General features: G+C 40.3%; 1 protein-coding gene across 1 annotated transcript in view; it reads left to right on the forward strand.

Moving 5' to 3' along the window:
- unc13ba (unc-13 homolog Ba (C. elegans)) overlaps positions 1–12,784 on the forward strand; it is a 200,716-nt gene that overhangs the window by 26,090 nt on the left and 161,842 nt on the right. Inside the window, exon 3 of the mRNA XM_085295557.1 lies at positions 1,456–1,555. Within this exon, the coding sequence (XP_085151683.1) occupies positions 1,456–1,555 (100 nt within the window). The remainder of the gene's footprint in view (positions 1–1,455; positions 1,556–12,784) is intronic.

Genomic DNA, 12,784 nt, shown 5'->3' on the forward strand with positions numbered 1-12,784 from the left:
TAAACTCGATATTTTCAAACAAAGTGAAGAATTTACAAACTTTCCCTCCATTTTTTGGCTCACCGGGAACATAAGTGCTGCCTTCAAATAGAAATGATACAAAAAAAAAATTAAAGGAACATTTTGAAAATACATCAGTTCTCAATGGGAAAAGGTCATGCTGGCTATGTATGCTGTTACAGAATTAAAGACTACCGCGTTGTTTGATTGAGGTGAAAATTATCGACCTACAGAGGGCTGGATCCAACAACGCCCTGAAAATCTGACAAAATTCTGCATCAGGCTAGTCCTTTTTGTCCAACCCCAGGGCACGGTCCTAATGAGATGACGGATGGTATCCTGCAGGATCTCCTTCCAGATCTATACAAATCACTGAGCTCCTGGATAGTCTGAGGTGCAACCTGGAACCATCGGACGGCCTGAAACATAACGTCCCAGGGGCGTTCTACTGATTTATGCCAGCGAGCACGTGGGCCAGTCAGTGGTATCATTTCCATCCTCCAAGAATTGCCTGCATATTCTCGCCAAGTGATGCCAGGCATTGTTGTGCACCGTACAGGGTCTGATAGTGGATTCAAGGATTTCACCCTGATATCTAATGGCAGTCAGGGTGGTGATGCGTAGCCTGTAGGTTTCTCTATTCCTCCATGGATAGGACTCCCCAGAACATCAATGACCAACCAGCAAAGTAATAATGCTGAATAATGGTAGAGACAGCAAAATGTTCTCTGTGGCTTTTACTTTTTTTTTCTGAAGAGGCAATAGTAGGAAGGCATGAAGATAAGTTGCAAATATTAGGATTAAGACTTATAAAACAATAAAATTGTTTGTTGCAGCCAGCAGGAGATAAAAATCAAGACATAAAGTTGTCTAAAAATCTGAAATTACTACTGATGCTCCTTATGGAACAACAAAGATTTTAGATGCTAGGAATCATCATAAAAACCTCTGAGGTCTGAGGAATAAATGGTGACGTTGTTTTCTAAAGACCTGATTGGTTATATCAAGCATAAGCTGCTCCAGGTTATACCATGAGGTAGGTCTTTATCTTATAGTGGGTAGCAGATAAATGCTTTACCTTTTCTGTGATAGTAAATTCTACACAGAATTCTCCATCTAACTGGACGTGTGTTCTTTAGTCTTTGTTTCCAATCCAGGTTATTCTTTTTTTTTTTTCCTGCTGTCTGCCAGATACACTGATACCTCTGTCTGTTTTCTGCCTCTCTTATCTCGCCTTCATCTTTCTACTGAACTCTTTATGAGACTGCAGTACTCTAAAAATAATGCCTGTTAATCATATGGCTCTGAAGTAAGGAGGCTGTGTGCTGGTTCACTGCAGCTCGCGATAGTAGAAAAGAGCAAAAAGTAGTTGAACCTTCAATAAAAGGCTTGAGATAAAATGAAAAATGTTGTGTGTTAAATAATCAAAGTCTCACATTTTATTTGCTGTTGCAGACAAATTCAACGCCTACGTGACTTTGAAGGTGCAGAATGTGAAAAGCACAACCATCACAGTCCGAGGGGACCGGCCATGTTGGGAACAAGACTTCATGTTGTGAGTACCTCAAACCCTTTTACTGCTTTGCTCTAAATTTCACTTCTCAGTGTATAGTTTTTATGTTTTATCACTTTTATATGTTAATTTAAAAAATGCATTTAAATTATTACATTTAATTCAGTTTCCCTGCTTTTTGCAGCATTTTTAAGCAGTAGAAAGCCTGACAATAGCTTAAATATAAAATGACAGTTCATACATCTTTATGTAGAAACTACATACATCTTTCATCCACTGAAAGATTACGTGTTCTTTTATGGTTTAAATATTGCAACATGGTGCTGTGCTCTGGCGTACAGATTTGCAGTATTCAAATTGAATAATGTGGGGCTGAAGTAATGTATTCCACCCAGCAGAAACTCATTGAACAGATGGCTTTGCTAGACTTGAGAACAAAATAAAGATTTGGTCAATAAGTGAAAGGTGGAAAGCTGGCTGTTCATTTGTCTATAAAAGCCTGTTACATCTGATTTAGCTTTTAAAGTAAAGACCGTCTCTTCCTCCTGCACGTCTCTGTAAATTGCCACCAGATTCAAACCCAGAACTTTGTTTCTGTCTGACAACGGATACGGAAAAGCTGCATTTCCGAAATGGGCTGAGCCTGATGTTGATACTTTCAGTATCACCCAAACTAATCCAGACTTTGAAGTTGAAAGAGATCTAAAAGATCTCTCAAAGACAACTTCATCTTGCACTTTTTAACCAAATGTAGGCAGGACCGTCCAACCACACTTTAGATTCCTGGTATTGGAGGCATATTTAGTTTTGGTTTCATTTATAAGACCTATGCTATAACGCATTGCACCGAGGATCAGTCACGTTATTCTGACTCTAGCTTTGGTTTACATGTTCCTCGTTTACTTTTTTGGCTCAGCGTTGTCACTTTTATTGGCAGCAGTACGACACTAAACTCCTGGGATGTATTAAAGAAAATGCAGGGAGAAATTGGAGCTTCAGGAGTATGTGTCAGCCCTTGGATGAATGCAGGCCAGGTATCCAATGCAAGCTGACTTGTTAGCTGGCTTTAATAGGGCTCGCTGAAATTGAAAGAGCACCAGCCGCCTGTGGGACTCCAGTCGGGCACAGGCTACTAAATGGGAATTTGTGGTTGGAGCAGGTAGGATGGATAGAAAGTGAAATGACATGCCCAGCTCAGATAAGTGGACGAATTGGTGATAAATCTAATGAATTGTCCAGCCAGGTCTGAGTATATGTGAACAGCAGAGGGGGTGCAGCTGCAGCTGAAATAGCTGAAATCCCACTTTACGTTTTTTTTTTATTGTGATTCCTGAAGTGCTGGTTCTTGGTACTCTTCGATTGGTGTGGATGCAAAACCCATTTTTAAACTGTTATGCAGCTGCCATTTCAGTTGTATATGTCTTGAGATCTGTGTCGGCACATTACTTTTTAATTCCTACAGTAAATATTAAATGTGCATGTGCTTACTGTAGGAAGTAATTTGTTACTTTGTGTGCCACTTTCTTTTTTTGCGGATCATGTAACTAGCAGTTATTAATTTTAAACCCTACGTGTGCTGACATACATGCAGGGTTCGCAGAATAATAAGGACTTTCTTGGCATTTTTATTCTATTTGCCAGTAACTGCTGTACACTGATACACTGATTGCACTGACTGGGAGATCAGTTAAAATAAATGCATGTTATGAATGCATATGGGTCAGGCTAGGATCACCAAGGATGTCTTATACCTCAGTTCTTTGCACAGATATGCTAAGAAGCTCTGTGAGAGTGTTTACAGGCTAAACTAACGAACAAACTAATCACCAATCGTCACAAATGGTAAATGGTCTGTATTTGTACAGCGCTTTACTTAGTCCCTAAGGACCCCAAAGCACTTTACACTACATTCAGTCATCCACCCATTCACACACACATTAACACACTGGTGGTTTTGCATCCACATCGTGGAGAATAACATAAAAGATTTGAGTGAAAAACTCAAAAATCCGTGTGCATGTAATGCCACTCCAAGCACCTGGTCTTACACAAAACAGCGAACCCCAAATCCTGAGTGTCAGGTCAGCACTTTGCTTGAGAAAGCGTGAGTGAATGAGGGGTAAATTTTAAAGTGATAGATAAACATGCTTTATAAATGATTCACTAGTACAACAGTGTGAAATAGTATTTTTCTTTACATAACAGTTTAGCATTTGAATGCAGCTTGTAAAGCGCGCACCAGTATCGCACATTAATCTCCCTCCTCTCCCCGTCTGTCTTTGTCAGACACACACACACAGTTGTCAGTCGTGCATTGTGTGCTGTACAAGGGATACTGATCTTTCCTGCAGACTGATCCCTCTAGACTTGATTAGAGAATGGAGTGGAGAGATTGACTGTGAATCGACATTATTATATAACACTGTCTCCTCGCCTCACTCTTTACCTGTTACTCTGTGCTTTTTCTTCACATCCATTTAGACCGTTATCCTCACTTCTCTCACCTTTCTCTCTTTGGAGAATTAGTTTTCCAGAGTCAGTATGAAGATTTTTTTTTTTTTTAGTTAAGTAAAATATTAAGTTTTATGACCTTACCCAAAAAGTTGACTCTGTTCATCTGGATGTAAGAGGTCAGCTGGATGAGTGACAGACGTTTCTCCCACTGAAAACGCTGTGATCAGATGAACAGAATCATCCTTCTGGGATTTCCTTACCTGGATGATTGAGCGTGCATCGAGATATTATGACCTTAATTGTTGAAAAAAGAACCACACAGCCCCCCATGCTGTAGCTAAATGGCTAATTAACTCCTGAGTCTCATTAGCAGCAGTTATGCTCAGTGGGGCGCAGAAGCAGTGCGCTGCCTTTGAGCCACGTTCGAGGTATCAAGAAGGAATTTCAAGGTTTCAGTGAGACGGTCATATCTGTCATAGGACCTCCTGAAATGTGTTTTTATGTGTTTTATTAATGGATGAAATCACAACATACCAAAGCAAGGAACTAAGACAAATGGTAATATTTTTTAAATAAAAAGCATTCACTACATGGGCTTGGCTTCAAGTCATGGGGGGCCTCTGCACTCAGGTTTAAACTGGTGACTCTAGATATTGTTCTAGGTGTTGCTGTGATAGAGATCTGCAGCTGTTCTCGACCCACAGTATATAACACAGTAAATCCAATAATAAAAAACTAAAGAGAAGCTGAAAATTACCTTTTTGCATCTTCTTCTTTTTGTACTGAAATGACATTTTCCAGTGTGATGCATTGTAAATATCAACTGTATTACAAGCAGGACTCACTCTAAATATGGTTGCGTTGCTCAGGAACAGTGAAGAAGTCACCTCCTCACAGCTGGATAGTGACTGTGCCGAGACCCTGCCAGATGTGCAGTCTGACTCTTAGGCCTCACTGGGAGCACCAGGCACATCTGTGGCTTTAGATTCTTATATTGTTTCTTCTCAAGATTCTTAAAACGGATGATTACAGACAGAAGTTACCGTGCGTTCAGATACAAACAGGGATGGCACATGTCTAAGCTTACACAATGTTTGTGTGCTCATGTTTACCTTGTGTGTGTTAGTGAAGATAGGAATTGGCATGCCTATGTCACACTGGGCATCTGTGTTGATCAGGAGTAGATTTCATAGTGGTGGGATAACCAGCTTCACTGTGGCGTGCTGGTATCTTGGCTCGGATGAAGCTCGGATCAAAGAAAAAAGTCAGAGATGAGTTTGGACTGATACTAGCTTGCACTCAAACGTCATGCCAAACCTTTCACTCCTGCCCAAAATTAAAAATAAAGCTGAGAACAGTAACCGCCTTGCCAGCTGCACTTAGGCCATCCTTTCAAACTCGATCTCTCACCTGCTGATTGCATTCGCTTACTCTGTCTGACACTCTGCAACCTTCTGAAATCCTGATTTCTGATTTTTGAAAGCCACAAGATATCTGTTCTACAAGATATCTGTTTAGGTTGGGGGGGGGGGTCCGCTTACTTTGAAAGTAAACAGTCAGTATTTTTCCATGTTTCAACTGTTGGAAGTATTTTGTGTGTCAATCAATGGTCTTTAAGTTGCATCCAGGTTACACTGTAGATATGGATGTAGCCACCTTGATGTCATCTATTCTTGTAACATAGTTTCAAGGCCTCCAGTTGAGCATTTTGGTCATTAGCGTTAATTTAACCCTTTGTGATGAGCAGCAGATAGATGTGGCTGAGACACCAAAGGACACTCCAACACCCTAAATTATGCCCTGCTTTATTGTCTCCTTTACTCTTAATGGAACCATAATTTCCAAAATGAACATCATCATGTGCTAAATATGAAATATGATCCAGACTATACATACGGGGCTGTTTTCTCAAAGACTTTCATTAAATTTGACTTATTCTTGGAGCCAAACAAGTTGCCCCCTGCTGGCCATCAGAAAGAATGCAGGTTTGAGGCACTTGGCTTCACTTTTAAAGCCCAACTTTATATTTATATTTGTGCACAGGATAATACCATTATACATAATGGTGAGCGAGGACTAATGGTGAGGTTTAGCTGAATCTTAGTGGTAGTAGTAATGGCCTGAATGAGTGTATTTTCCAAAGAGCCTATACCTCTGGAAAGACCGGAGCTTTCTCAGTTAAACCTCGGGTAACGTCACAGGTGGAGATACTGTATAAACATCTGGCAAGGATCTGTATCAGGATAGGATAGAATAGAATAGAATAGAATAGCCCTTTATTGTCATTGTACATGTCCTATGAAATTGTGGAATTCATCAACAAAATTATCCTGTAAGAATCTGTTTCATTATAGCCACAGAGTAACCCAACAACACTCTTGCATGCACACATTCACACAGACAGACTGCAGCCTGCGACATACTTGAAGATGAAAAAAATCAAAAAGTGAAGTTAGGAAAGAGTTAAACAACAACAGCAACAACACAAATGGACTCAACAATACAAACACAAATATTAAACTACTGTATTGTAGCAGTCTTTGAATGAAAGCAGTAATAGCACCAGGAAGGAAATACAAATGTATAAAAAAACATGTTGCTTTAAAGGTCACTGCCAGCTGGATTTGCTCAGCAGAGGTTGTTTCAAAGCTGAGGTGTCCTCGTGGCCACAGCACGGTCACCTCTGGAGACATGCTTTGACTTTGGAGTAACCACAAGGATCCCACCTTAAGGTCTGATGCTGAAAACCGTCTCATACCAGTTCTGCTGTGTAGTCTGTGCCTTATATGCCTGAGCTATCAGTCGAATGCTAAGATCAGTTAATTACTTAGTGTACCTAATCCTGACTTCTCTCCATGGGTCAGTCTGTCCAGCAGTGTGTTGGTGAGCAGGATACAGCATGTCACTGAGTACCAGTGCAACTACTTTGAGATTCAGCTTAGTTGCAAAAGGCCACTACTGCATTCTTTGACATTAAATAGATTAAATCTGCACATTTATTCTCTGTAGATACTGAATGTTTACATTAACTTCTGAAATTTGTCCTAAAAAGAAAACAGACTCAAAAATTATGCACAGATGACGGCCTCGACAGTACAGTTTGAAAGTATTAAAACATCTCTGTCCACAGACACGACCTAAGCCTTTCAGAGATTTAGGGCAAACCCCTGATGAGCACCAGTCACACAAACGGGCCTCCTTCTACACAGGAATACATGTTCCCATAAAAAGCTGCTGTCGAAAACTCAAGAGGAACCAATTTTACACATCACTGCTGCAGCAATTTTCTAAATTTTAGAGATTCTAATTTAAGCCATTTATTTCCTCCAGGAAGATTTTTCTTTATTTTTTTAGCTCTGCTGTAGATACGGTGATGGCAAAATGATCAGGATGTTGCTCCATCAGGACCAGGGTGAGCTGTAATGAAGTTTGGCTTAGAAAATACACATTTTCTTGGAGATGAGAGGAAAAATGAGGCGGGTGTGCGTGTGAGAGAGAAATAGAGGGAGATCACAATAAAGCAGCAGTTTAAAGGTGATTCGTGAACCTCCAGCACTGCCTCTCAATCTCAACACACACAAGCAATCTATGATATGTAAAAAGTATACATACTTACCAAATGACTCGTAGTCATCAGGCTATGTACGAACAGATGCTCAGTTGGGTATTTGAGAGGTCACATTTGCATTATTTATGACATTTTTTTCTTGTTGTTTGTAAATTGAGTTTGTTTTCTTCTGCTGAAAGCATCTATCTAACATCTTATTGCAAAGTCTAATATTTTTCCTTCAGCTATCACTAACTGTCTTGTGCGATCTTAGCCTCCTTCGTTCTTTGTGTCGTGTCTGATCTGTTAAATATGTGTGATGGCTGCTTGGTGGGCTGGTATATGAGACGATAAGCAGTTGAATGTTGATGCCTCTAAACAGACTCATGAGACTTAGCCTGTTGGCCTCTCCTCATGCATGTGAGGATTTCAACTCTCCAGCTCGGTTTGCTCTTGTCTTTCTTTTCTTTTATCACAGGTAAGTGGGAGTGGCTTAGCTTCGTTATCTCCATTTCCTTTTTCAGTATGTCTCTGCTTGCTTTGGCTCTTTGCTGAATCCGTCTGTTTCATTTAGTCTGACTTGCCCACTCGCTTAAATCTAGATCTCATGATTGGCACAGTTCAGAGGTCTGCTGTGAAGGCGGCTTCAGTAAAAGTTGACTTTTAAAGTTACAGGGGTTTGAAGGGATGTGTAACAGGATGCCACATGGAGCTTATGCTTTATCCCATCATTTCCTCCTGAAAACAGCAGCTTTCACATTTTTCTCTTCAATCTGAAACCCCCTTAGTGTAAGACAACGCGCACATAAAATAGATTTGTTTCGATTCCTTGCCCACGTGTGTGGCCTTTCCTTCAAGTTCTCTGTCAATTAAGTGTTTAACTATCAAAAAAGGGCAACCTTTCCGTCTTTTCACATCAACCCTTATTAGTCTTTGGCCACCGATTTTATCAAGTTATAATATCAGGACTGATCAACATCTTTCTGATCGTAACCTTTTCCTTCACTCTTTTGCACTCATCTAACGTTTGTCTCCGTAGGGTTGTTTATTAGAAAGAGTATTTTCCACCCACGTCTGGCTTTAAAGAAAGCAGTAGTTGGATATTTGAGCAGTTTTCTTAGAGTGCATTAAAAAGTGTTTTGATTTGTGCAGGTGATGTCAAATAAAGGGAAAATGTTTTGTAAATTTGAGCAGGAGCACTGATTCGTAGCTGGAGGAGCAGCTTGTGTAAAGCTTTTCTCACAGGAACACATAAAAAGCTGCTTCACCACTGACTTTATCCGTTATTCTCCGGTGCTCCGGTCTCTCCCTCACAGGACATAATTTCCATCAAGCATTATGCTCAGTAAAAATACATACTTACACATCCTCTCTGGCCTTTCTGTTTTTTCAGTTTCTGTCTCTTCTGTCAGAAACTGCACTCAAAGACATCCCTGCACATGTACGCACTCCCATCTGAGTGTTAAAAATACAACGTTTCATTCCCTTTTACCACAAACCATTCCCTCAATAATGGATGGGCTTTGATGGAGGGCATATGCCAGAGCCAGATATAAACCTAAGGCACATGTACACGCACACAAACACACATCTGAGCTATGAGTCACATAGTTTGGAGACAGGCTTCACAGAAGGGCAACGTCAGACTTATTTCTAAAATTTGGATTTTATGGTATCAAATAAATAATCCCTCAGATTAAAATGAGCAGATCATGAGGTACTTTTGTTTTTTGTTTTTGTTTTTTTCCCCTTTCTTTAAGCCCGTTGATCCAGAGCTGACTCTCTCGTTATGCAATGCATTACTTGCCATTAGTCGAGTTCACCTTCATCTTTTTGGACCTTCGAAAATTACACAATCTGCCAAGAACAGATCGCTTCAATAGCGTGGCTGAAAAACCCAGAAAATGTCCAAATGGTGTTTTTGCACTTTGGCTACAAACAAGGGAGACTGGGAAAGTCAAAAGAGCAGAAGTTCTGTGGAAGCAGCTCCCAGTTTGAATTTGGGAGATAGACACCCTCTCTACTTTCAAGATTAGACTTTCCTTTTTGCTAAAGCACATAAGATGTGTCCCAAAACCTAGGCCGCATCCTTCGGAGAACCCGGCCTTCGTGGTCTACGTGGGCTGGGTCCTTCGAAGACTGAGAAGGCCGCAAGTGCGAGGCTGTGAAATGGGACGGTCTAACCTTCAGATGTGCATCACTGCTGTCTTGGTGTAGTTAACTCAGCCGTCTGCTCCTTGCTATTTAAAATATAACAGGACACTGCCGTAAATTCTCGACCGTCTCACACTTCTGTTCAATCAGTTTTCTGTTTGACGGTTATTCAGCTGTGTGAAAACCCAGCTGAAACTTAATAGTGGCTGCCATTGTGGGGAAACTGGAACTGGCTGGGCCGTGCTATGAATTCTGGGATATGGATGGCCACAAAGGATACACCTGACCCATCCTTCAAATCTGGGGAAAAGAAGGACGCATTTGTCGGCCGGATTCGGAGGAGTCTATGAATTGGGACAGCCTTCGTCGCATCGCTGTGACGTAATCGGTCTACAAATGCCGCCTCAGGAGGATGAAGCCTACGTTTTGGGACACAGCTAGAGTTAGGGCTGGATCATGTGACCCTGGATCCTTCCTTAGTTACGCTGCAATAGGTCTAGTCTCCTGGGGGATTCCCATGATGCACTGTTTCTTCTTCACTCACCTTTTTCCACTCACTGTGTTTATACACGTCACATCTGTGGCCATCTTCAGCAGCATGTCTTTGGTTCCGCCAGAGGTTTCTTCCTGTTAAAAGGGAGTTTTTCCTTCCAGCTGTCACCAAGTGCTTGCTCCATTTGTTGGGGCTTTCTCTTTATTATTGTAGGGTCTTCACCTTACTGCTGTTGTAATTTGCTGCTATGTAAATGCTAGGGGTGCAACGATATTCGTATCGATATTGAACCGTTCGATACAGTGCTTTCGGTTCTGTACGCATATGTATGAACAATACAAAATGTTTAATTTATTTTATCAACTTTCCTTCTGACGATGCTGTCTGTGTTGAGAGCTCAGTGGATCTGCGCTTGACAGTGCAGCCTAGGCGGAGTAGTCGAACGCAGATTCACTGAGCGCAGGGCAAGCTAGCAAGACAGAATTGAACCTCCCCCACCCTCATTCAGATCTGGCCTTTGGAACTATTTTGGTTTTCATGTGACGTATGACCCTGAAGGTAAGCGCGTCGTGGACAAAAGTAAAACAGTATGTCGGATGTGCCACGCAATGCTCAATTGGTGGGAACTAGTGTGTTAGCGCAGTTAGCTCGTTAACGTGTTGACGCCGTCCAGCCCCACGCACGGGGCGATCCGCGGTAGCTCGATAACGGAGATTTGCCGTGTTGTGGCGTTAACGTCATTTCAGATTAAGGCTGACAGCACTAGTGGGAACACAACGAATATGACTGCACATTTACTCCGACATCATCCTAGTGCAAAGACAAGTGGAAGCAGACAAAAACAACAAGCATGCATGCTACAAACTTTACCCGAGTCATTTAGACAGCCGTTAGCACAGGATTCTCCTTATGGGGACCTGATATGTTTAATATGCTGCTGAGAATATAGCCCAGAAGAAGCTATAGTATAGCTTTTATTTTGGAAAGAGACATTTCTCTGTAATAAACTCTCTTTTCCAAAGATGAGGGATTTCTCCATCAGATAGATTTAGTATTTTATTACTTTGTTGTTTCAGCAACATTACATTTAAAAACTGTACTTTTGAGTTAAAATATATATTTATAATTTTAATAAATGACAAATTAAAAAGGCATGAACATTTTTTTGTATCGAAAAAATATCGAACCGTGAATTTTGTGTGTCGTTGCAGCCCTAGTAAATACATTTGAATTGAATTGATTTAATAAAAGACCAAACAAGGTATTAATCATTTTATTTGGTTTTCTGCATATAATGAACTCATTAAAACATTATTTTTGTATCACATACATTACAAGTGAAAATAAGAAAAAAAAAGAACATTTTAATGTCATCAATGTTTTCTTATTCATGACAAATGGTCAACAAACATTGTGTTTATATGTTTACATTTACGAGCATCCATGATGTGAAAGATTTAATATGTGCAGAATGTTTTTGTGTGTCAGTTATATTGTGGAGCTGAATTGATTCCTGCTGTTTAAAATTCACAGATAAAAGTCAGAATTTTCCATCGACCTGGTCTCTGGCCTCTGCTGTCATTTTGCTTTCCTCAATGAGAGCGTCATTAATGGCGCTGTTTTACATAGTTGGAATAGCAAACCGCCAAAAACACATCAGTGTTTAATATTAACCATGCTAACATTTAGGAACATCACCATTTTGGTTTGACTTTCCTTCATCAGGCAGCAAGCACACACACGTACACAAGTGCAAACTTTTCACATAGCATCTCCCACACACCCTCTTCTCTCCATCATCCCAGCTGTGAAGAGTCATCTTGGATGACTGACAGCTAAACTGAGGCAAGATGAATATGAATGGGACTGTGAATATGAATATGCAGATGAGGAGCGGAGACGGTTTGGCTGCCGTCTTCTTTTTTTAAAAGATCTGTCAGAAAAAGACGGCTGTCACCCTTCAGCCTCGCTTCTTTGAGATAATACTGGCCCACTTACAGACCTGCTGGGAGGAGAGCGGTACTGCAGTGTGCTGAGGTTAGTGGCACACACAGAGTATATAATGATAAGCCTTGAACCAAACAACTGTTGTGTCATAATCAGTGTTGGTCAAGTTACTTGAAAAAAGTAATCAGTAACTAATTACTGATTACTCCCCCAAAAAAGTAATCCCGTTACTTTACTGATTACTTATTTTCAAGAGTAATTAATTACTTAGTTACTTAGTTACTTTTTAAAAACACGATTTACAACCTGAAGAGGTGATAAAGTGATAGATCTTTCAGCCCAATTCTACTTTTTCTACATAATCCATCATACAAAATGTAATCAAATGGAAAAGTCTCTTTTTTTAACTTGTTTTATCAGTTTTAATCTTTTAACTTTATGCATCAAGCAAAACATTTAATTATATGCAACATTCTCTGAATTGAATAAATTAGTTTAACATTTAAACCTATTTTCTACACATTCCAGCACATAAAATAAAATATTTTTTGTGTTTTCACTCACTCTTTCAAACAGATGCAAGTAAAACACAGCAGAAAATAAATAAAGTCAAAGACTCAGCGGTCCTTTTGCTCTATTTTCACCTGTAAAGCAGGAGCAGGGTAGGCGGAGGGTT

This window comes from Mchenga conophoros, linkage group LG12 (genome assembly GCF_057382185.1).
Source record: "Mchenga conophoros isolate Kocher_MC1m ecotype Shallow Benthic linkage group LG12, M_conophoros_male_GT1.1, whole genome shotgun sequence".
NCBI classification, from domain to species: Eukaryota; Metazoa; Chordata; class Actinopteri; order Cichliformes; family Cichlidae; genus Mchenga; species Mchenga conophoros.